The sequence below is a fragment of the Erythrolamprus reginae genome, chromosome 2 (genome assembly GCF_031021105.1).
Source record: "Erythrolamprus reginae isolate rEryReg1 chromosome 2, rEryReg1.hap1, whole genome shotgun sequence".
NCBI lineage: Eukaryota > Metazoa > Chordata > Lepidosauria > Squamata > Dipsadidae > Erythrolamprus > Erythrolamprus reginae.
Genome location: NC_091951.1, coordinates 87,754,350 through 87,780,686, shown reverse-complemented (window position 1 = coordinate 87,780,686; position 26,337 = coordinate 87,754,350). Strand labels below are relative to the sequence as shown.

At 38.5% G+C, this 26,337-nt stretch overlaps 1 protein-coding gene across 4 annotated transcripts in view; it reads left to right on the top strand.

Annotated features, from left to right (window-relative positions):
- The first annotated feature begins 4,112 nt into the window (after positions 1–4,112).
- The window catches only part of ATP2B2 (ATPase plasma membrane Ca2+ transporting 2), a 169,218-nt gene continuing 146,993 nt past the window's right edge, over positions 4,113–26,337 (top strand). For all 4 annotated transcript variants that reach the window (XM_070735780.1, XM_070735779.1, XM_070735778.1 and 1 more), the window contains exon 1: positions 4,113–4,330. In XM_070735780.1, the coding sequence (XP_070591881.1) occupies positions 4,132–4,330 (199 nt within the window). In that variant the 5' untranslated portion in view covers positions 4,113–4,131. The remainder of the gene's footprint in view (positions 4,331–26,337) is intronic.

Genomic DNA, 26,337 nt, shown 5'->3' with positions numbered 1-26,337 from the left:
CATCACCTCTTGAAACCCCAAACATTTGGGCACTTTCTGTTACACTAGTGCCTGCCATTCGAGCACCAACAATTTGGCCTCTTTAAAAGTCTGAGAGGTCTGCCATTTCTAGAAGGTTATAACCAATTTCCTTAAATTTCTGTAAAAAAAAAGGTAGTTTAAAAAAACATATCAAATAACAGAATTTAAAAAACCCATTAAATTGTGTCAAGTTTTGATTGATTTGAACATGTTCAAACATTATGATGCCAAAAAGTCAAGTATTTCCATTTTTTTGTCTACCCCCTGTACAAATATATGTAATGAAGGAATTAATAAATTCTCCCATATTTTTAAAGTGATTGTACTGATCAATGAGCAAGAGGGTTGAGAAATTTCAGTTGTAATAAACTGCTAATATTGATATAGAATTCATAAACTTTCCTTACAGATTTCATATCAGATTCCATAAGAGCCTAAAATGTATAGTTAATAGCTATTACTATTTGTGTTATGCACTTTTACCATTTGAGAATATACCTTACAAAACAATAGTACTGTATATTATCTTCCTAAGGTTATCTGATACAGAGAATTTCAATTGTTCCTTAAACATTAATAAAAGATAAATACCTCTTTTCCTTTTGTTTGTTGGTTAATTTTTAATTGATTCTCAAATAAAATATTAAGCAGGCAAATTATTTTGTAGCATGTAGCATGCCTAAAATTGGCTGCCAAAATGACATACTTTTAGAAAAGATGGAACAAATATTGTTGGAATAAGAGTGCAGTGTTAATGCTTATTTGCTGGAAGCATCACACCTAATCAAATAGCTATTTCTAAGTTTATCCCAGTAAGAATTTTTAATCAAAGAATTCACAGTAGAGCAACTTTTAAAATAAGTGAATTGAGGCAAAAAAAGAGAACATATCTTAGAGCTGAAGTGAAATGCTAATGGATTTAGCTAAGGATCTAGTGTTTGCAGCCTAGCTTTCAGGTAAAAACTCTTGTACATCAAATATTTTTTTGACATCGATGCTGTCATTTATATCTGACATATATTTGTCGTCTGTCTGTCTTCTATGCTGATTTCATTAGGCTTAAAAGACACTGGAGGTTTTTTTTTTAATGCTACAGTAAATATTTCAAACCCTCATGAAATAGTAAAGCTTTTGGACGTAGTGATATCTTGCAACCTAATCTCATTCAAAAAGATCCATTTAGAAGTATAAATAGATGACTGTCAATCAGAGATGACCTTACAGGGTTATCCAGTGTAAATGGTTGCCCAGTGTAAATTGTCAGGATAAATTGTTTCTGTAGTTTCTGTATACAAAATAAAATAAATAAATAAATAAACAAAAAGGCAGATTGGTATTCCTCCCTCCCCCCCTCTCTTACTCACTGTATACATGTATTTTAGATCAGGAAAATGGCATAGAAATAGGAGAGTAAAAGATCCATCCTTACATATTTTTCCTAACATTTGCCATTTAGAAAGTATTTTTAAAATATGTAGAAGAATCTGATTATGTTTTCATTATTTATTTATTTATTTATTTATTTCCTTCCTTCCTTCCTTCCTTCCTTCCTTACTTCCTTACTTATTTATTTATTTATTTACTTCCTTCCTTCCTTCCTTCCTTCCTTCCTTATTATTTATTTATTTATTTATTTCCTTCCTTCCTTCCTTCCTTATTTATTATTTATTTATTTATTTACTTCCTTCCTTCCTTCCTTACTTACTTACTTATTTATTACTTATTATTTATTTATTTATTTATTTATTTATTTCCTTCCTTCCTTCCTTACTTACTTACTTACTTACTTACTTACTTATTTATTTATTGTTAGAGTTGGGACCATGCGGGTCATCAAGTCCAACCCCCTGCCTAAGCAGGAACCCTATAGCATCCTAGCCAAATGGCAGTCCAATTTCCTCTTAAAAATGTCCAGAGTATTGGAGTTCACAACGTCCGCTGATAGGTTGTTCCACTGGTTGATCGTTCTGACTGTCAGGAAGTTCTTCCTTATTTCCAGGTTGAATCTCTCCTTGGTCAGCTTCCAGCCGTTGTTCCTTGTTCGGCCCTCTGGTGCCCTGGAGAATAAAGTGATCCCCTCTTCTCTGTGGCAACCCCTCGTATACCTGTAGACTGCTATCATGTCCACTCTGGCCCTCCTTTTCTCTAGGCTATCCATGCCCAGTTCCGCAGTCTCTCTTCGTAAGTCTTGGTTTCTAGACGCCTGATCATTTTGGTTGCTCTTTTCTGCACCTTCTCCAGAGTTTCAATGTCTTTTTTGAAGTGTGGCGACCAGAACTGAACACAGTACTCCAAATTATGTTCACCTGAAACCTTCCCGTCAACTATGCTGCTAGTATTCGTATGGGATACACAGAATCGTATATCTGATTTGCAAGAAACGTGAAGCTGAGCAACTAGAAGTGGAAATAGCTTTTGTAATAATTTCCAATTTTGGATTAAATGTCTCAATAAAGCTCATCTACATGCTGATCTTTGCTGATCTCAGAAAGTAGGAGGGAGTCAGATTTGGTAAGCTCTTGCTTGGAAGACATTCAAAGATTCCCAGGCCGAAGACTGAACTGGGAAATGTAAATTCAAGAAAGAAACAGTAAAGTTCTTATGTATTGTCACTAAGAAAATGGTATAAACCTATCCATAGAGTCTTTAGCAATCAAGATTAGTTTGAAGGAGACTATAAAAACACCAGGATTAAATGAAATAGTAAGCTTTAACAGTTTGCAGACATTTCTTCAGGCTTTATATTCAGCCACTGATTTTTTCCAGAGAGTTCTATTGCTGCAGATTAGGAAGATTAAACTTTCATGTCTTTAAAATACACCTTAAAATGTATTGTTTTTATAAAATATGCACAGACATATTACTATTCATGTTTAATGTCTCTTATTAAAAATTTGTATTAGCTTTTAGAAAAGTTTGTTTTTCAGTGAGCGAACGCTTTTCAATTTATACGCTGTCTTTAATCCACTTAAACAAAACAAAGCTCTAAGAGAATTAAACTCTCAGTGATGAAGTGGAATAGTTGGCTATACAATGTGTATGAAGCTCACTAGCAAGTCTATCCGGGAAACATAACTTCATAATATGTTGTTAAATTGCTGCCTCTTGAAATTTACTCATGGTTATTCCCAAATATTGAACATTAAAACCAGGTTGGCATGTTTGCCTCTTTAGGATTTGTAGGAAATGTTCAGTTTTTCATGCGATAGTATCAGATAAAAGTGGTGCTGAAAGCCACTCAGGTTTTTTTTAAATGTCCTTCTTTCTGTTTGTTTTTATCATAGACTGTCAATATGTCAAGCTTTGATATGTTTAAATGTATTTGACATTGCAAATGTAAATGTTCCTTTTTCAGTTTTATTTGCTCTGCAATGAAAAATAGTTTCTATATTGGATGAAATCATAAGCTTATAATGTTCAATTAATTTTTATGAGTCATAGTCTTTAGTAGGTGGTAGAATTTTTGTGTGTGTTTTGGTCAGATGAAAGATTGATATAGCAGTTTGAACAAGAGTCCCTACCAGAGGCACATCTAGGCTGTTGGACTAATGCTTTATTTATTAATATTTATGAGCCATCTCATTTAGCTGGAGCTCTTGGGACTTGATTAAAGTAAGACTGTTATACTAGCTTCTGAAGCTGGAAAGAGTGCTCTGGGTGACACAGCTAGTATGACAGAAATATATGGAGCCATTTCTGTAAGACTGTTAGAATTTGTTCTGAGTTAAAGTTGTACTATTCAGCCATATTTCAGAATAATGTGATGGAATGAACTTCTACAAGTCTGGCTTATTCTTTTAATGCATTTTTTTTGGGATTTGTTTCCTAAGGTCTGCAAAAAGAAATGACCATGTAGATGCCAACTGCCCAGACACAGCATAATGGGAAAGAGTGAATGGAGTGCAATTGGACTGCAATCTTGAAAACAGCCATCTTGTGGACTATCACCTGGTGGGAGACATTTCAATCACTTATTGCTTGCTTTGCTCATGTTACTGTTTAACACATCTACTAAAGTGGATTTGTTTTTAGGCTGGATTTTGAGTTTCTATCCTTACAAATTTTTAATTTGTACATAGCACACTAAACAGAGCAATATTATCAGCAGCAATGGGTGACATGACAAACAGCGATTTTTATTCAAAGAACCAAAGAAATGAGGCCAATCATGCAGGAGAATTTGGGTGCACGCTTCAGGAACTGCGTTCTCTTATGGAACTTCGAGGGACGGAAGCAGTGGTCAAAATTAAAGAGACGTACGGGGATACCGAGGGCCTCTGTAGGCACTTGAATACTTCGCCAGTAGAAGGTAAGGGATATTCATGTTTTTCTTTTCTAAACTAACCACAGAGGTTTGGTATCATGGTGTGGTACAATGTCTTTTTAATCTTTCTTAAGACAAATTCATCAAATAGATTTTGAGATGTATGTATGTGGTGTGCCTAAATTGGAAAAGAAAATTGCAAAGGGGAGAAACTTCAACAAAGGGATTACAGCACAGTGAGACAACTCACTGTTAAAACTTCTGTAGTGTGAAAATACAAAAATAGTACTGCTCTTGAAAGTTGTTAAAAATGCTAATTTGAATTTTTATTTTAGAAGAGACTTATTTTTAAAGCACCACATAAGAAAAATTATTGAAGATATTCCAGTTATTCCCAAATGCCATATATGGTGGTGCATGTAGTTGGCACAGGATATTCTTTTTTCTTATCATTCTTACAGTTCTCTATTTCTTGATAGAGTTATATCATCTTTCTGTCTGACTTTGCTTTGTATACGTGAAACATTGTACCGGAGTCTGTGTTACACTGTCACTGGAGTCATACAAGAACCTCTCAGTGTTCATTTATGCTTAAAAACTTTATTCAGGAATCAAGCTGAATTAACAAACCAGGAAAGCTATAATGCCAAGTAGGCATAATGGGAGAATATATCTGTTTCATTTTTTTAATTGCACAAACCAGTTCATTTCATGAAATGTATATACTGTATATATATATATACAACATGGACAGCTGATGAGGCCAATATAAGGCCGAAATAGATCTATCCTAGTCTCCCTTAATTTTCAAATTCAGCAAAAAAACCATGTGACATATATACAAAAATATACACATTTCGTATTCATTTTTTCTTACATATATATTTTTCAAGTACTTTCCCATAATATATAAGATAAAATACTGTATCTCTTGAAATTTTTAAAATGTGCAGGGTAGATGGACAGTGATAATGAGTGCTTTGTTGGGAGACTTGAAGAAATCAGATTAGGTTAAAATCAGTTCATTGTCATGGAGAACATCTATGGGGTTGCTAAGAGCCAACTAGGACTTGATGGTACATAATGAATCAATTTTATAATGCATGCATTTTTATCAAACAATTTGAAAATGTTAGAAGAATTATACATAAAGTTTGACATATATATATTTTTATATATTTATATTTGTGTTCTAAGCATCTCTAGATCCTTCACGTGTAACATATCTGAATCGTGGGCATCACATTTTGTGATATTAGGCTCCTGAGATGATTAACAATGATCAGTTGCCGTAGAAAGTGTAAATTGATAAAATTGATTTTATATACTATGTTACTAAAGCTGACTTTCTACAGGATGGTAACATTATGGTTTAAAATTGTTAGAAAACAATTTCAAATTATTTTGCTTTATGGCTGCCTATAAAACTAATAAAATATCTGGGGAGCCATTCAGATTTCCAAAATAGCATTCATTCCAGTGTAAAATAAAGTATTATGAAGTGATGCAAACTTGAGGATTTTAAAGATATTTTGAACAATTTAGTTTGGATGTGGAATTGTGCTCTGGAAAATAATGATAGGATGTCAAGCTTTTGCAGATTCTTTTCCTTGTGAGAATTCTGCTATAGAGAAACAGAGCAAAATAAGGATTGTGTTTGAAGTTAAAGATTAAAGATCTCTTCCCTGCATTTATTCCTAGTAGAAAGCCTTTTGGTTCTTGATCCTTTAGTTCACAGTGACTTTCATTAGTACAAAACACCATATTAACCCCAATCATTTCTCCAAGCCTGAAGTACACAATTTTCTGTGTGAAAGTTTGCAGTGTAAGACATGATCGCAGTTCAGTATCATCCATAAACCTTCAGATTTGCCGATTTCTTATCTATTATTCTTTTAATCTTAGAAGCAATTCCTGATTTCACATTTCATGACATTTTATGCCATCGGAGAAATGTGGTGCTGCAAAGAAAATATTAAAAAAACATTTATTAATTGGATTTGTGTGCTGCCCCTCTCCGTACAGTCAGAGTTTTAACCCAATGCTATAGGCAGACACTATTGTATTAGACTTATTGCATGTTATTGATGGTAATAGTAATAGTTTTGAAATATGTAGGATATACATGGGAACTGAACATGCTTGAGTTACAGAATACTGTGTAGAACATGGGTGTCAAAGTCTTGGCCTCACATTGCTATTCCATTATGTTTCATAACATTTCCCCCCGTCATGGAGATGGAGTGGGCATGGCCTACAAGTGACGTATCCAGCCCGCAGGCAACCAGTTTGACACCCCTGGTATATAATAACAGAATTGGAAGGGACCTTGGAGGCCTTGTAATCCAACACTGCCCAAGCAGGAGACCCTGTACCACTTTGAATAAATGAGTATTCAATCTCTTCTTTAAAAACACTGATGATGGATCACTTACAACTTCTAAAGGCATTTCATTTTTTTCAGTAACATTACAATATTTGACCAATAGAAGGAGCAGTTTAAGTAGAATTATGAAGTGTATGAAAGAGAAAATGATGCATAAATCATTTGTTATTATACCATTTTATTTGTTATATACAGCACATTAGTGTAGAAATAATCTGTATATAAGACAAGAGTTTCATGTACATTCTATTTAAACCATAATTTTAAAATGAATCATTATAACAGAGGATGAATTCAGAATTTGTGGATCCTCAATTATATGTAATTATGGATTTCGTTTGCTATGCTTATGTCATACTTTGCTGTTATAAAATATGTGGAAAAGGTTTCATTTAAATTAACAACATCTGTCCATGTTTATATTGCTTGCTTGCTGACTACCGTAAATGATGTAGCTTGCTGTGGAATTATTCCAGGACTTCATTTTTTAAAAAATGTCCTGGTTCAGCCAATTATTCCAAGACTTCCTTTTTTAAAATGTCCTAGCTCAGCCTACATTTCTGGGATTTGAGGGTGGGGGAGGAGTCCCATCGAAGTACTGCACTAACCGCTGCTAATAATTGTTTTCTTTTTGGAATTCAATAACTATTGGTAACTACTCTGTTGGTACATGTTATGACATATAGTAAGAAAGTAACATTCAAGGTTAACATATAATGTTAACATATAACATTAGATTGTTCTCTTTCAGAATAGTAAATAGAAACAAGAAAATAAACACATTTTATTTATTCATAGCCAAGACATAGCTACAAACTTGGTTCTGTAAATCAGAAGGTAAAGAAGTCGGTGTAATTTAACATTCAGGACTAAAGGAAATGAATAAAAGGTAATTGGATTGGTTGACCATGTTTATGTACTCCTGGATTTAGAAATGACTTCTGATTATTTGCTGCATTAAAACATTAAAGAAAAGAGAGAACCAATAAAAGAACAAATCTATTACAACATTGTAAGAAATATTAGCCTACTCTCTAATGGGAGGCTATTATACAATATGAGGAAATGTACTGTAACTGAAAATCATTCCCTACGAACCCAAACTCCCTTTAACTGATGGAATGGGCTGATATAATTTATTTTATTTATTAATTGGACTTTTATGCTGTCCCTCTCCGAGGACTTGGGGCGGCTTACAACATATAATAAAACAATATGAAATATCTTAATCCAATTAATTAAATTTAAGATCTAAAAGCCCCAAACCATAAAAACAGTCGTTTCATTCAACTTTCTCTCAACACATTCATTGGCCAGGGAGCAAGAATATAATGGCCCCAAGCCTGGGGGCATAAATGAGTCTTAAGACTCTTATGGAAGGTGAGGAGTATAGGGGCAGTATGAATCTCTGGGGGGAGCTGATTTCAGAGGGCTGGGGCTCCCACAGAGAAGGCTCTTCCCCTAGGCCCTGCTAAATGACATTGTCTAGTTGATAGGATTCATGCAGCAGAAGATGGTCCCGGAGATATTCTGGTCCGATGCCATGTAGGGCTTTATAGGTCATAACCAACACTTTGAAATGAGTCCAGAAACCAGTTGGCAAACAATGAAGATCATGGAGCGTTGGAGAGATATGTACATGTCTATGCAAGCCCATGACTGTTCGCACGGCTGCGTTCTGCATAATTTGTAGTTTCCAAATGCTCTTTAAAGGTAGCCTCATGTATAGAGCATTGCAGTAGTCGAACCTTGAGGAGATAAGGACATGAGTGATCATGAGTAAGGACTCCCTGTCCAAATAGGGCCGCAACTGGTGCATTAGGTGAACCTGGGCAAATTCCCCCCTCACCACAGCCAAAAGATGATGTTTTAAAGTCAGCTGGGGATCAAGGAGGATACCCAAATTGCAGATCCTCTCTGAGGGGGGTAAGAGATCCCCCTGGGTGATGGACAGACAGATGGAGGTGTCCTTGAGAGACAGAATTCACAGCCATTCCATCTTGTCGGGGTTGAGTTTGAGCCTGTTAGCACCCATCCAGGCCCTAACAACCTCCAGACACTGGCACATCACTTCCACTGCTTCACTGAGTGGACAAGGGGTAGAGATGTATAATTGGGTGTCATCAGCATACTGATGACAACTCACCCCGTGCCCTCAGATGATCTCACCCAGCGGTTTCATGTAGATATTAAACACTGGGGGGGAGAGAAGACTGACCCCTAAGGAACCCCACAAAGGAGGGACCTAGGAATCAATCTCTGACCCTCCACTAACACTGACTGTGACCGACCGGAGAGGTAGGAGGAGAACCACCATAAAACGGTGCCTCCTACTCCCAACCCCTCTAGTCGGTGCAGAAGGATACCATGGTCAATGGTATCGAAAGCCGCTGAGAGGTCAAGGAGCACCAGGATAGAGGATAAACTCCTATCTCGGGCCCGCCAGAGATAATGCATCACCATGACCAAAGCAGCTGGGCCTGAATCCTGACTTTTGAGGGCCTAGATAATTGGCTTATTCAAGGACTGTTGGAACTGGAGGGACATCACCTTCTCAACAACCTTCCCCATAAAGGGAAGGTTGGAGATCGGATGATAATTATTAAATACAGCTGGGTCCAGGGAAGGCTTCCTGAGGAGGAGGCGTACAAGTGTCTCCTTGTAGGAAAGCAGAAAAGTCCCCTCCCTCAAAGAAGTGTTGACAAATGTCCTGGGTGCAGCTCTGTGTCATCTCCCTGCTGGCTGAAACCAGCCAGGAGGGACATGGGTCCAACAAGCAGGTGGCGGAGCTCCCAGCTCCCATGGCCTTGTCCACTTTATCAGATGTTACCAGATGAACCAAACAGATAGACTAGGAAGAGCCCCTGTCATCTCAACTGACTTGTTGTCAGCCGACACTGCATTCCAATTGGAGCCAAGGTCTGTCCAGATCTGAGCAATTTTATCTGTGAAAAACCGATTAAAATCCTCAGCACTACCCTGCAAGAGTTTGTCAACTCCCCCCTGATTTAGAAGGGAGGGAGTCACCATATACAGGACGGCTGGGTGGGATTCCGTGGATGCAACTAGGGTGACATGATACGCACATCTTGTCACCTAGAGTGCCACTTAGTAAGACTTAACATAAGCACTTAACAGTGTTTGATTGGATTCAGATTTACTTTTCCTTCAGTGCACCTCTAGATGTCTCTTCTGGCGTTTCAATCCCTGGAGTTCCTCAGTAAACCAAGCAGATCTCCAGGATCTACTGCTAGAGAGAGATCGCAAAGGTTCAATTCAGTCTAGCGCCACCACCAGGCCGCAGCAAGGGACTCTGCCAAACTGTGTACAAGTGAGTGGTAAAACCCCAAGCGCCTTCTGAAAGCCCTCTGGGTCCATCAGGCATCTGGGGCAGAACCTCCTAGTTGGTTCCGCCTCCCTGTGGCGAAGGATTGGAGCCTTAAAATCAAGCTGTAGCAGGAAATGATCTGACCATGACAAAGGCAAAATCTCTAAGTCTCTTACTTTCAGATCATTGCTCAATTGCTCTAAGAGGAATACCATGTCGAGAGTGTGTCCCCCCTCGTGAGTTGGGTCAGGTCCATGACTTGGGTCAGGTCCATGGTTGCCATGGTGGTCATAAACTCCTGAACGAACCAAGAGGATTGCCGAGCGATGGCAGATTAAAGTCCCCCAAGACAATAAATCTGGGGAACTCCACTGCCAGCCCAGCAACCTCCTCAAGTAGCGCAGGCAGGGCTGTTGACATGCAGCTAGGAGGCAGGTAAAAGAGCAACAAGCCCACCTGAATTCCTAGGTCCAGCTTCACAAGGTGAAACTCACAACCTGTTATCTCAGGAGCAGTGAGCCTGCATAGGCTGGTGGTCTTTTTGGCTATAAGTTAAGTAGCTCTGCCTTGTTGCTTGTCCCCTTCTTACCACTTTCTTCCTGCAATGGACCAGTTGTTTCCTTGACTTTTTTCTTGTTTTTAATATGTTGGAATAAGCTTTTTTTTTGTTACTTTTTACTTTTGTCGCAAGCCCTTTTTTCATTGTGAGCCTTAGCTTTCTCCACTTCATCTTTACAGGTTTAGGCTATCTGCTGGTATTCTGCCTTAGTTATTTGCCCTTTTTTCCACTTTTTATACTTGTCCTTTTTGTCTCTTAATTTGTCATTTGACAAATTGTCAAATGCTGGTTTCTTTCGGGACCTACTATTTTTCTTCTTAATTAGTATTCTGTTAGTCTGAGGTTTTATAAGCTCACTTTTCAAAATTTTTCAAGTTTCTTGAGTTGTTTTCTCATTGATGATTCTCATCCATGGAATCCTTCCCAAACTCTAAGTTTATTGAAATTATCTCTCTTAAAGTCCAAGACTCTAGTTTGACTTTGTTCTACTGCTTGTGTTTGCATAATATTGAATTGCAATATTGCATGATCACTTGCCCCCAAGGTTGCTGTAACTTCAACACCTTCTATCAATTTATCTTTGTTAGTGAAAATTAAGTCCAATATGGCTGATACCCTTGTTCCAATCTCTACTTTTTGGGTAACAAAGTTGTCTGCTAGGTTTGTTAGGAACCTATTGGATCTTCCACTTGGTCAGAGTTTGTCTCCCAGTTGATGTCAAGGTAGTTAAAATTTCCCATTACTATTGTGATGTGCTTCCTACATACCTTAGTTAGCTGAGTAGCAAACAAGTTCATCTACTTCCTCTGGTTGGTTGAACTCAGACCAATGATGCTGAACCTTTTTTGATTCGCATGCCAAAAGGGGTGTGTGTGGGTGTGCTAGCACTTCCTCCCCATGTGCTGCCCCCGACACATGCTCACAGGCCTTTCTGAAGCCTGGTAGGTGAAAACAATGTCCAATGGGCAAACCGAACTTCGAGAAAGCGCACTTCCATTTTGTCGTGTTGTTTTTTGTACTCTAGGTTTTTGTACTCCAGGTTTTCAGGAAGCTTCCTTGAGTGCTCTGGAATGCAAAAAAACCCAGTTGAAACCAGGAGCCAGGACAGAGTTCAAAAGAATTAATCATCAGAGAAGTACTGTATGATATGTATAGTTACGAACCAATAGAGATTGAGGTATGATAGAGTATCTTAGTACTCTACTGCTTCAAAACCCGTTGAATTTGGTATTTGACATATTCTGATGCAAAAATGTTGTTCTGATTGCTTTTTTGATAATCAATGTATTGCAATAGAAAAAAGGGGACAGTTGCAGGAAGCAGACGGGAAGTTGGCCATAGGGTGAACATTGCTAACATAGGAAAATGGACAGACAGAGAAACAAAGGGTCTTATGGCAAGTCATATCATTTGTTTAGAACTCATTATTTTTGGTACTCACCATGCTTCCTGGAACCAATTAAGGATGAGTTCCAAGGTACTCCTGTATTTCGCAGTGCTTAGAGTCCTTGAAACAGAAAAAGCCTAATCCTTATTCTTGTTCAACCATGCAGTTCACTGAGTGAGCTTGAGTCATTATTAGCTTGACCTAACTCTCAGTTACAAATAGAAGAATCCAAGTTTTAGGAGCCCACGTGTCATGGTTCCAAGCAATGAACCAAATGAATCTGGACTCAGAAGCTCCATTTAGGCTTTAAAGACCTTTTACTGAGTACATTGTATCAGCACTTAGAAAGTTGAAGTTAATCCCCATCCTTCAGAGTAATAAAAAGAATAGAAACTTTCCACCCCCTCAGATGTCTTGGGTCACATTAATCAATCAGTCCAGTGGGATCTTCCCCCTCAGTCTCAGCAGATGTTTGTTACCATGACCTTGGTTCACATGCTGCATCTGGTTGATCCAGTTCCTTCTAAACTCCCTCCCCCCAAAGAGTGGCAACTAAGAAATGAAGCAAATGTAAATATGGCCTCAGCCGTAGTCGTTTCAAAGATGACACTATGTGAAAAACAAATGTTATTAAGTAAGTAATATTCTTCTTCCATTTTTATATCTGTAGGAGGGCAATTTCGGTTTCCATTTCTATCATCTAAAACAATTAATCCTAAAAGAAAATGGTTGGTAGGCCTGTCCAAATGACTAATTTATTTTACATCTCTGACTTTGGCATGACTGTATGTGGGAGCAGATGAAGAATAGATAAGCATTTGTTTTTAATTGGGAAGAGTCACCACTGCTTTGTTAACCTATTGTCAGGCCGAAGCCATCAGGTGGAGTTAAAGACTTTGGCCTGCCACAGTAGTACAGTATTAGGGGAATTGGGAGGGATAGTGAGTGAGAGGGAAAGTTACTAGCCACACCAAATTCTTTTCTTAGAGCTCAAGGTCATCTTTTGTTCTGCAGCAACTGAAGAAAAGAGGAAGTTGGTGGAATCCCTGCACTTGGACTGGTCCTTGTGATGAACTTGTGGATGTGGGGATGTAGGATGAACCTTAACCTGGGTGGGGTACTGGAAAAAAGTTAGCATCGGAATGGTGGTTGTATGACCAACATGGCTCTGTTAATAAATTGAACCTTGGCTGAGAGAATTGGACTGGAATCTGATTTATTTCTCTGATGCTATTTGGGGCGTTGACACCTATATACTCTAGTAGTAGATTCTAGCATTGGGCAGAAATTGGACTAGAAAATTTTCAAGGTTAGGGTTACAGACAACTTGATTTTCAATCCTTGCATTCTATGCTCTATAATTTGAAAGCAAGATGTTACTCCATTATATTAATATTTAGATAATGAATTGGGTGAATTAACTTTTATTTGCAGAATTAATCTTAACCTTTTATTGTTTGGAAAAATATTAGACAATTTACATTTTGATGCATCCAAATTGGAAAAAGGTTTATGTTAAAGTAAACTGTGGTCTTTAAATATTTGGTGCAATATGTTAATAAAAAACAACAAACTAAGGAACGTCATTTTTTCCAAAGGATTTAATTGAGATCTTTCATGAGATCCCAGTATTTGAAGAACTAATTATGAAATTTGTAGCTCATTTTTATTTGAATTTTCTAGGATAATATACTTGAAAAGATGCAGTAATTTGGGGAAACAATACCATAAATGGGCCCTAGCAACAAATATCTTGAAAAGTGCACCAGTAGTTTCCAGGCAACAGTGAAATCAATTAGCAAGACAAAATAGAATTTGATTGTATGTGGAATGGAATGGACTTTTATAGTAAAGATGTACTATATGTATGCTGTTCTTACTTTTTATAAATTGGTTTTACATTTTTCACAGGTTTATGTTAATGATAACAATCTTTTTTCAGAATTACTTCGAATTACTAATGTAAACTTAATTATAACAAATTATAAATAATCTTCGAAACAAAATTAACCATAAATAAAAGAGAAAAAAATGCTTGCAGTTAAAAAAACAAACAAACAAACTAACTCAAACATTATTCTGTTACAATGGAACAGTTTAGTATTGCGGCTGAATAAAATGCTGTATAGATTTAAATAACTAACTAATTGTTAGTAACTAATAAATTAACTAAATTATTTGACTGTCCCCACAAAAGCCATTTTAGAACTCTTGTAAAGATTGCAATAGTAGGTTCATTACTTTCCATTGGTTCATTACTTTCCATTGAGCCCTATCCATCATGCTGTAGGAATATCCTCTCCATCTATTCTTATCATTAGCTTGATTTCATGGACTAATGTGTGATCAGGTTCATATAAGTGAAAGGAATCCTTTAGGTAATTTGATCCCATTTAGAGCAAGACTAGGAAATCTTTTTAGCTTTAGGTAATGGGTCCCTGGATGGGTAATGTACAGGAAAGCTGAGATTCACACATGGCACTGAATTTTTTTTGGTTCTACCATGTATTTGTATGATTTTAATGTAGCATATCATGTGAAGCTAATTTTGATTATTTTATGCACCATAAAAAAAGCAATTTTATATGATTCTTGAACCAAATCAATGTGAAATCTGACCAGGATATAATTTTTCTAAACATCTGTGATTAGACTTACTTCAGATCTCTTTTTTCTTGGTACACATGGCCTCCAAAATAATACTGAAATTAATTTGCTTTAGTAAAACATTGCTGTATGTCCCTTAATAGTATTAAGTGTTTCTTCCATAAATTATCTTTTTATTGAGAAATGAAAATGGTCTTTTAGATGGCTGAGAAAAATCACTGGTTTTCAAAATTATTTAAATTCATATAAAAGTATTTAATGTCAGATAACATTTAATTGGCAGATAATGAAAGATACGCTTTTTTAACACTGAGAGCTTGCACTGGAAATAGAATGTGCCAGTTCTAATCTATTCTTCTACCCTGTCCAGAAGTATCCAACAGCCAGCTGGGATAAGCACTAAGGCTAGAATTCAAAAATATTTGGAGGTCCAAGTATGTGATTTACTACACATTCAAAAACTATAAAATCAGACCCTGCCAGTTTCTTTCAGATGCTTATTATCTTGCAATTGTACTGCTAGTTTTGAAAAGAAGCAAATGTTATTCCAAGGGATGCAGGAGATGAATGAAATATTTCCTCTCCCAAACTGACATAAGGAAACTTGGCGGCACATTGGATGCTTGCCTGAGTTATTGTCCCATTATTTACTTTGACTTTCTCATAATTTTATCTATGATATAAATTATATAAAATATTGCTTTACTTAATTTTATACATAACCGTTCAGTATGTTCAGTGAGATAAAATATTAGCGTTTGCTTTTGACAGTAACATTGCAGAGATCTCATGAGGCTATAGGGCAATCATCCATCAAAACAATCCAGCTAGACTTCTGCATAAAAAAATAGGAGTAGTTTGGAATAGGGTTGTTTGTCATTTCTCCCAGGTAAACCTGACAGGGAACAAGGCCAGATAAATTAATTCTACATTATGTAAGGATACAGTCACACAATCTTGCAAGTCCGAAAACACAAATTTGCCCCCTGCCACTTTTAACTACTAGATTCCTTAGTGTAAGTACTTTCTCTGTTTCTTTCTTTGACCATTAATCAACTGCCAGCTTCTGCCTCTCGTCTGACAAAATGGAAGTAGAGCTGTTGCTTTCATGGTCCTAGAGCAGTAATGGTGAACCTTTTTTCACTTGCGATGCCCCTCCTGTATGTCCCACTACCTGCACATGCTCACGTGACCCACCGTGAATGCACATGTGTCTCCCCCCCGTTTTGGCCTCACATCTCAAAACAGCGGTGGGAGAGGGAAAAAGTCTCCCATCCCCAAACAGATGGAGGGGGAGAAAAGCCTCTTTCCCCAAATGGAGATGCCGAGGGGGTGAAAACCTCTTTCCCCAAACAGAGCTGGGAAGGGGAAAAGCCTTTTTCCCAAATGGAGCTGGGAGGGGGGGAGCCTTTTTCCCAAATGGAGCTGGCGGAGGGGAAAACCTTTTTCCCCAAATGGAGCTGGGAAGTGGGGAAAGTCTTGCATGCCCAAAGGCTGTTGGGGTGGAATCTTCAGAGATCTGGGAAGGCACGGGCAGCAAAAAGTGAGGGGAAAACATGAGCTTGTCTGACCCGACAATCAACTGGCTGGCGGGAGGCGTTCACACATGTGCATTGGAGCTGAGCTGCTTAACGGCTTGTATGCCTGCAGAGGGTGCTCCATGTGCCACTTGTGGTACGCATGCCATACGTTCGCCATCACAGTGCTAGAGTGACTTTCACAAACAAGCTTTGCAAGGACGTGCTAACTCAAATAATACAGGACATGTTCAGCACGCTGAAAAGCAAGCCATATTTTTAAAAGTTTCCTCTTTTCTTTGATACCTTTCATTTCTTCACAGAGAGTTTCGTGCTCACTGTTTCAACTTGCCTCTAGCAAAATCCATAAGTTTTTCAAGGACAATCCTCTGATTATACATTTTGCTGACTTCTACTCTAAGAGGTCATCCCGAAACAGTCATGCCTTAAAGGACTAATATGAGGGATGATATTGCTGGGGGTTCTCAGGGGTTCGGGAGAACCTCTGGCTAAGATTCTGTGCAGTTTGGAGAACCCCCAAATCCCACTCCTGGCCGGCCCCACCCACCCAGCCCCTCCCTTCCCAGGATTTTACACTTGTCCCATTTTGGATGCCGGTAAGTGCAGAGTGCATGCCAAAGATCAAGGAGGGCAAAAAATGGGCCTCCCAAAAGTTCAGGAAGGCCACAAACAGGCCTGTTTCTGGCCTCCAGAAGGTTTTTGCCCTCCCGGAAGCTTGAGGAAACCATCCAAAGCCCAGGGAGGGGAAAAAATGTCTCCCCACCATGGTGAAAGTGGCCAACTAGCCCATGTCCACCCAGCAACCAGGCAAAAAACTCTAGCTAATTTTTTTGAAGCCATCCCCTGACTAACACGTTACATTTTGCCTAATATACAATTGACAATTGTGGAGAATCAGTATAGGTTTCATGTGATTTCTATGCCCAACACCAGTTAGGAGTCCTGGAAGCTGCATTAATTGCAACTACTGAAAAGCAGCCCTATACACAACAATAGTATGGATACCCTGAGAAATATGGTTTAATGTACTACCCTACATACTTATGTATGTAGATTAGTGCATTAAATGTACATTAATGTACTTATGATACATAATTTTATAGCATTAATATTTAGCTGGCATCACAAATACTGAGGATAAAAAAAAATTCAAATCCACAAACTAATTCTTTCAGGAATAATACAGTCCTGTCCAAAGGGGATAAAGTTCAATTCCCAAATCCATTTTACTGTTTCCTGTGATAAAAATGTGTATCATTCCTGCCTGAATGTAGCCTCAACATTTTCTCTTATAATCCCCATGTTGAAAGTACTAATTACCTCCTTGGGACCATATGGTAAGGATTGATAGGACTGTGATGTCATCACCCTATATATCACATCTCAATTTAGAAGAACAGATGACTTCCCCCAACAGTTTCAAATAAATATTTAACAACACAGGAGACAAGAGAGTACTTATGAGACATCATAGGTTAATAGTTTACACATAAAACAACACTATTCTGTTGACTTGTCATGTCAGGAAGGAACTCACACACCGTGAAATAGTGCCTCAAGATCCAGTATCCCCAGGCAGTCAAGAACGATAATGCAATAATATCAAAAGCTACTAAAAACTTTAGGTGAACTAGCAGAGTTATTATTTTGCTCCATCAATTTCACTAATGGGACAGTTATATATATTAGATACCATCTAGGCAGGCCCATGAAATTCTGAATAGCTCTTGACTGAGTACTTTATGTACAAGCATTGAAATACTCTAGATCTAGAACAAGAAGCATAAAGTAATCTAATGCCATATTGGACTTTAGTTGGGCTAATATGTGAAAGGAAATAAGATCTATTCACCATCCTGCTCATCCTTCCCTGCAATGGACTGGTTGCAGTCTCACACACATATATTCTCCAATTGTTACTTATTTTTTCAGTTTGCACATATTCAATATATTCCATAACAGAAAATCAGCATTTTGATTTCATTGTACATTTGCACTAGAAGCTGACAGTGTTTGATATTTAGTTTAGAAAAATATGCATTTCATTATAAAATAATAAGTACAAACCCCCTCACACAGAGACTCATTGAATTACTAATTGTGTTTGCTTAACAGGCCTACAGATTTCCTAAGACCTCTGGCCAGTCTATGATAGGAAGATAAGTATTTTCTCCAGAATGGCATTCCATATTTCTTTTTGGATTTTAACAGAATTTCCTTTGTTTTTAAAGCTTTTTCTGTCTTTTCATATTTTTAGCCTCTCTGCTCATTTTTCATATGGTATTTTATTTTTATGCATTTTAGCAATACAAAACTTCAGTTTATTGTTAGTCCTGATTGTAAGAATCTTCTTACTGTAATTATACATAAAATAATGACAGGGTGGTTCTGTACCCTTCCTTTCTATCTAAAGTTATACAGAGCCCAGGAAGTTTTTTTTACCAGATTTTTATTCAAAACCTAACCATCTCTTGGAGCAAAAATGGCACACTTTAGATATCAAGAGGGCTCTCTGAATATACATGAAAAGGACTGCCTCATTTCGAAAGACTAAAGCTTTATTCGTCTCATTTTAACCAGCCTCAATGGGTTGGAAAGTGACCCTGTAGGCCACTGGCAGAAAGTGTGCATCACCAAAGGCTGTGACTGTCAGGCTAGGCCATTACCTGGTCAAATGTTAGCACACTCAATCAGAAGCAAGGCCATGACAGCAGCATGGGCCATGCAAGCCTAGGTCGAGGAAATTTTCAGAGAGGCGCTGTGGTCCTTTCCTTCACCATTTATTAAGCACTGCAGACTTGATGTTTTTGCCTCTGCAGAGGCATCCTTCAGCAGGAGAGTATTACAAAAGGCACTCTTGGGGCCCCTTGGGGATCCTGGACGAACCTGTTTCCCACTCTTGAGATATTAAGGGTGGGTACATCCCATGCTTGGCATCTCCAAGCAGCACACAGGAGACTTACCTGAATGTTTTTTCTATGTGTGCTGCAGGAGAGTCCAAACCCTCCCTGGTGACTATCTTGGTCCAGGGCTTGCGGATTACTGGAATTACCAATGTATTGGATTTATTGGAGTTCTACATCTTTTTTTTTTTTTTTTGAAAAACTGGACTCAGTGGAGCAGAGGAGGCATGGCCAGATCTTTCTTAACTCAGTCCCTGGGTAATCAGACTCATGTTTGGATTCTCCTGCATTGCACATAGAAAGAACATTCGGATAAGCCAACGTTACTTCTAGGTATTCCTTTACCTTTATGCTGCTCTGAAACCATACTATAATAATGATTTGATTTGATTTGACTCCTTCACCTTTTATAAGAAATTCAATTCAGAGTGGCATGTGGGAGATTTAGAAAGAAAAGAGGCATTCAAAAAGGTAATGCCTATTATCTAAAAAAATCAACATAATAGAAGAAATGACAGCTTTTAAGCAGCAAGGCAAAATTAGGGCACTTAAAACAAGTTTCTGAAATAGAAAATAAATCTCAGTCTTTTAACCTTCAGAACAGTTAACAAAAGAAGTGTTATGCAAGTTGTTCTATCCCCTCAGTGATTGGATGAAATGCTGGTGAGGGCAAACTATATTTTGGCTGAATTTGTATTAATATGGTTTGGTTAATATGATTTCCTGAATATTTTCTTCTTTAAAAGGTAGATAGGGAGGCTCTCTGCTTGGCTGCTCATGCCTGATCACTCAGGTCTGGTCATTTCCCCTTCAAACTATTGTGATGTGCTCTTCATGGGGCTACCCTTGAAAAGTATCTGAAGGGTTCAGCTGATTAAAAAATGAGTTAAGTAGGGGGCAATTTTAGATACCCAAAGAAGGGTACATATAACATCTCTGTTTTGTGAGAGTAGAGTTTGATTCTGGATGCCAATTTGCTTCTGAGTCCAATTCAAGGGGTTGATTGTGACCTGTAAAGTCCTACATGACATGGGGCCAGGTGATCTATGGAACGATCTTTGTTCCAATTCATTCATTCATTCATTCATTCATTCATTCATTCATTCATTCATTCATTCATTCATATATTGCATTTATATGCTGCTGATTCCAAAGCGGACTCCCAGTGGCTAACAATAAATACAATACAGTAGTACTAAAATACAATCAAAATACATAACAAAATCAGTAATGTAATAACAATAAAATAATATCCTAAAAAGAACGATATACACACAGCAGTCAATCTAATGCCAGGTTTTAACAGCTTTCCAGAAGATCAGTAGGGATGAATCTCTGGAGGCAGTTGATTCCATAGGGTCGGGGCTGCCACAGAGAAGGCTCTTCCCTGAGGTCCCGCCAACCGACATTGCTTGGCAGATGGGACCTGGAGAAGGCTGACTCTGTGGGCCCTTACTGGCCATAATGATGCATTGTCAGCCCATCACATTCAGTGTTGTAGACCCCTATTCCTATCAGTAAATAATTCCAACTGGCGGGGTCTAGGCAGTGAAGGGCTATCAAAATTTTTACTACCACTCTGTGGGCGTGGCTTATGCAGGATGCCCTGCATTTTCTTTCAACATCTTCAAATTGGGTGCTCTGGGGTGGAGCTCCATTTTTTTACCCCACTGCGTTCCCCCCTGTCCAGGCAGCAGCCCACTCCTGGGTCTAGGAAGAAAATTTGATCTGCCTTTGCCCTATGTGGCTATTCTTCCTCTGGAGATGAGGCAGGCCTCCATTCCCCTGGTCTTCTGAAAAGCTCTGCGCCCTCGTGTGGGGAGGCCAGGGAAGCAGTCTGCACTGGAACTGGTTTATTACCTAAAAGCCCACCCTTTTAACTAATTTTAATTTTAATCTTAATTTTTAAAATTTTATATATATACTGTTTTATATTTTAACATGTATACATTTTATTTACACTTTACTGTACATTTTATTGTGCACTGGTCAGAATACCTCTTTTAGGGAGATGTGAAATGTAAAAAATAAATAAACAAAAAGTAAAATTTATATCCACGTTGGGCAAAAGAAATATATTCCTCCTGCAAAACAAGACACAACAAAAGGCAGGACCAATTTTTTTAACATACATAAATTGATCACTGTATTGATAAAATTAATTGATGTGTGTGTGTGTTTGTATTTTACACAAACCATTTTCTCTCACACATATATATGCAGACCCAGGGCAATTCAACATATAAGATTTATGTCTCCCATGCTGCACTGGCTGGAAATGAGGCTGAGTCAAGAAATTATCCAATTTACTGCACTCCAGTTCTCTGGAATGGCAACATTATCTGCCATTACCTGCCAGATATTGATTACAGTGACTCCACATTGGCAAACTCCCTATTTACACCGCATTCAAAGCCATGTTGGGATAAGAACTGATTTCTTCCCCCACCTCCCCAATCCTCAACTATGTTATGTGGCTTTGCTATAGGCTTTTTCTCTCCATCCTGTCTTTGATCCTTTAACCCAAAATCCACCTTGAAGAGTTGATGGGAAGGCTTGTCCTCTTTATAGTCTTTTACTCTGCAGTGGAAAATAGTTGGGGTACTCTCAGAACATCTCCTTGATTCAGCTCTTCCATTCCTCCCCCTTCCCTCTATGCAGTGTTAGAAGGACTAAACATCTGCCTCCTCCAGAAACATTGCTTGGAACTTGGTTCTAGATTCCCCAATGCATTTTTTCCATCATTTTCTTGTTGCTTGCTTAGAGTTCAACTGGCCAGTCATGATGCAATGAAAGGTAGCTATTGGAATGGAGAATGGAGACATTATATCTAGAAGAACTGCAGAAGAACAAAGGTTGAATTGTGGGCAAGAATATTTCATTCTTCTGCTCTGGCAATCTCACACTACTTACCAGAGCTTACAAAACTTTTGCCAGACCCATCCTCGAATACAGCTCATCCTTTTGGAACCCATATCGCATCTCAGACATCAACACCCTTGAAAATGTCCAAAGATACTTCACCAGAAGAGCCCTTCACTCCTCCACTCGAAACAGAATACCCTACGAGACTAGACTTTCAATCCTGGGCCTAGAAAGCCTAGAACTAAGACGCCTTAAACAAGATCTAAGTATTGCCCACAAGATTATATGCTGCAACGTCCTGCCTGTCAGCAACTACTTCAGCTTCAACCACAACAACACAAGAGCACACAACAGATTTAAACTTAATATTAACCGCTCCAAACTTGACTATAAAAAATATGACTTCAGTAACCGAGTTGTTGAAGCATGGAACTCAGTACTGGACTCCATAGTGTCATCCCCAAACCCCCAACAATTTACCCTTAGATTATCTATGGTTGACCTATCCAGATTCCTAAGAGGTCAGTAAGGGGTGAGTACAAGTGCACTAGAGTGCCTTCCGTCCCCTGTCCTATTGCTCTCCTATATCTCCTATACCTTTCCTCTATTCCTATATCTCTTCTTCTATTCTTTCACTGATATGTTCTATTATTATATCTTCTTTTCTATTCTTTCTTAGATATATTTTACATTGAGTATCTCCTCTATAACCTTCATCATGTATTTTACTATGTGTATATATATACCCACTAAAACCCTCATTGTGTATTGGACAAAATAAATAAATAAATAAAATAAATAAATTCAGGCAGCATAATAAGAACAGGGGATAAAAAGGCTATGCACCTCATCTTTTTCATCCCGTTTTTTTCTTCTTTGTTACTTTTTCTGTCACATGTGCTTGGAAATATCCAGGTTTTAAAAAACAAGTATCCAACTATTTTCCTCCCACATGTTTCCATTTATGCAATCTTGCTGATATAATGCAATAAGAGGACCGGGAAACATAAGAATTCTGGTAATAACATCAGTGGCACAGAAATGTTAAATAGAGATCTTGTGAGACTTACCTCTTCTCAACTCCAGTCTCAGATCTTCAAAGTAATTTGCATGAAGTAACATTAGCAAGTGTCTGCTTTGATTAAAAATAGTTTTTCATAGTGTGGTAGCTGTTTTAGTATAAGCAGACAGACCTCTTAAGGGCAAATACAAGCTTTGTTTCCTCTCCAAAGATGCTATTTTTAATTCCTGATGTTAATCTTGTTTAACAGTGATATCAATCCGTGTCATGTTTTGTCATGAGATTCTGGCAATTCTGTTTCAGTTTCCAGAGGAACTGTTGCTAATGCTATTATGGTTATATTTATATTTCCCTCCCAGCTGTAGGATATTCCATGATTAGCAGCTACCAGAGTCATAATAGAGATGGAATAAAATACAGACAGTATGCTATGGTTGGAAAAAAGTGTTGAATTATGAAAAAATCATTATTTAATTATTTGAGGACCCGGATTGTGGGGGCAATAGTCTAGCTCTGTTAAAAAAAGTGCTATTGCTGACATGTTGTAAGCCGCCCTGAGTCTAAGGAGAAGGGCGGCATAAAAATCAAACAAATGAATGAATGAATGAATGAATGAATGAATGTCCCTGTGCAGTTATCTGGGTAACTGTGATCACCCCCCGAGCATTTGACTTGAACTGTAAGCTGAGAATGAGCTTTTTAGGCTAATCCAGATATAATGTACAGTCATCATTGCATTAGGTCAGTGATGGCAAGCCTATGGCATGGGTGCCACAGGTGGCACATGGAGCCATATCTGCTGGCACGCAAACCTTTGCCCTAGCTCAACTCCAAAGTGCATTGTGTGCCAGCCAGCTGATTTTTGGTTCACTCAGAGCCTCTGGGAGGGCATTTTTGGCTTCCAGAGAGCCCCTGGTGAGATGGAGGAGTGCATTTTTACGTTCTCCCTGCTCCAGGGAAGCCTTTGGAGAAGGCAAAACACGAGCCTACTGGGGCCACCAGAAGTTGGGAAATAGGCCGTTTCCAGTCTCCAGAGGGCCTCTGGGGGGTGGGGGAAGCTGTTTTTGCCCTCCCCAGGTATTGAATTATGAGTGTGGGCATTCGTGCGATCAAAATAGTGCATGCACACAATCTTGGCACCCAAGGAAAAAAAGGTTTTCCATCACTGCATTAGGTCTTCTGGAATAGGACCTAGAAGCACCCAAGGAAAAAAATGTTTGCCATCCCTGCATTAAGTCCTCTTGAATAGGACCTATAAGTGACATAGAAATCAAATCAAATAGATAGATACTGTACAGTATATAGATATAGATAGATAGATAGATAGATAGATAGATAGATAGATAGATAGATAGATAGATAGATAGATAGATAGATAAATTGTTGCTTTACCCAGCAGCTTTGATCTTATGAGTAAAAGCTTTGATTAGGTACTGTGGAGGTTTTTTTAATTTAGCATACTGCAAATACATGGACTTTTGGTAGTTCACAGGTTAATACCCAGTCCACCCAGTCATTCAAGGACAGGGTGGTCTATATTGAAAAAAATCATTCCTCTTTCCCTCCCTTCATTTGGATTTCTAGGCTGTCCTTCTCCAGTGGACTCAGGGTGTCCACTTAGGGTGTACATTGGGCCAATGTAAGCTCTTGATGGACATTCGGACACAATGTAATGGATATTTTGTTGAAGAACACCACAGTCACACTGAGGAATAGAGACAAGACCCCACTTAAACAATGAGTCCTGCAAGTGTGGAGATGTAGGTAGCTGATAGGTCTTCCTGCTTTCTAATCCCTTGCTTTCAAGACTAGCATAAAGCTGCAACTAGCCTGATTGATTTATTCTGAGGATCTTTTTTGCAAAGGAGATATGGTGAGCAAAGATCAATATTGTTACAGGTAGATGCTCTCATCCACGGTTACACTAAAGGTTGTAAATTTAATGGTACATTTTGTTTCAGAGGTGGCAGAGGATACCTAGAAACAAACCACATTTACAATTTATTGTTTATTTTCTGAATAAAAAGCTCTAATCACTCATTCAACATAAACAAGCATGTTTATCAATCTTCAATTCTAGCTGGACAAACTAGGTTTGAATTCTAAAAGAATCGAGGTGGGATGCTCTCATCACTGTCAGATTCTTGTCGTACATGACATTTTCAAGGAAACTCCAGTTTCCCATGAACTATAATGTCCAACAGGAGCTAGCCCATCAAGTCTTGTTTAGCCCTACTGAGTATTTTAAATTTCTGATAATTTTTCACCACAATTCAATTACTTTATACCTTTTATATGGCAACTGTCTGTTGTATTGGGAATTATATTTTGTTGTGAAACCTTTAGCTTGTTATGTGTTTTCGAAGGCATTCTTTTCCATATGCTGAATCTTTCTTGAACCAATCTTTTTGCCTATGAAAGCTTCTTTGAGATGAGATGGTATATATTATATAGAGATATATGTATGTGTATATTAATCCAACAGCCTCCACGGAGGCTGGCAACACAGCGGGTGGATGGAAGCCGGCAACTCCCATCACTCGTGTCGGCATCAGGGGGCAGGGGGCAGCGTGGCAGATGGGCGTCGGGTGGATGGGAGCCGGCAGCCAGGGGGCAGTGGGCCAGGGGGCCAAGGGGGTGGGGGCTGGTGGTGCAGCTCTTACCTCCATGCGCAGAAGCAAAAATCCCTGGAAATCGCACATGCGTCTTCACATGAGATTTGGCTTCTGCGCATGTGCAGAAGCTGAATCATGCGCTATGCGCATGCATGCGCTAGGGGTGCCCCGAGTTTTCGGAGAGGGACGGCATATAAATCCAATAAATGAAATGAATGTACAGTGGAACCCCGACATAAGAGCTGCTCTACTTAAGAGCTACTCGAGATAAGAGCTGGGAGAGGAGAGACATTTTTGTTCGTCTCCCGAGCTCAAATCCGCGATACGAGCCGAGAAGAGCCGGGCTGGCTTTCTCTCCTTCCTTCCCTCCTTCCATTTCTTTCATTCTCCCTCTCTATTTTTATTTCTCTTTCATTTTCTTTCTTTCTCTCTTGCTTGCTTTCTTTCTTGCTCTTTTTTTCTCTCTTTTACCTTCCCTTCCTCTATTTCTTGCTTTCCTTTTCCTTCCTCCCTTCTTTCCTCCCTCTACAGGATTGGGTGGCAGTGAAGTTACTCTCCCCTTTCATAAGTTTCCTTGCTTCCTTCCTCTGTTCCTGTCCCTTCACCCTTTCTTTCTTCCTTTCTTTCTTCCTTCCTTTCTTTCTTTCCTTCCTTCCTTTCCTCCCTCCATTTCTTGCTTTCCTTTTCCTTCCTCCCTTCTTTCCTCCCTCTACAGGATTGGGTGGCAGTGAAGTTGAATAAATAACTACAGTTTAATGAATAAAAATAAAAGTTTGCCATGTTGATTGTTTTGGGTAAAAAGAGGAAGGGAAGGGAAGGAAAGCTCTCAGCTTATCATCTTAT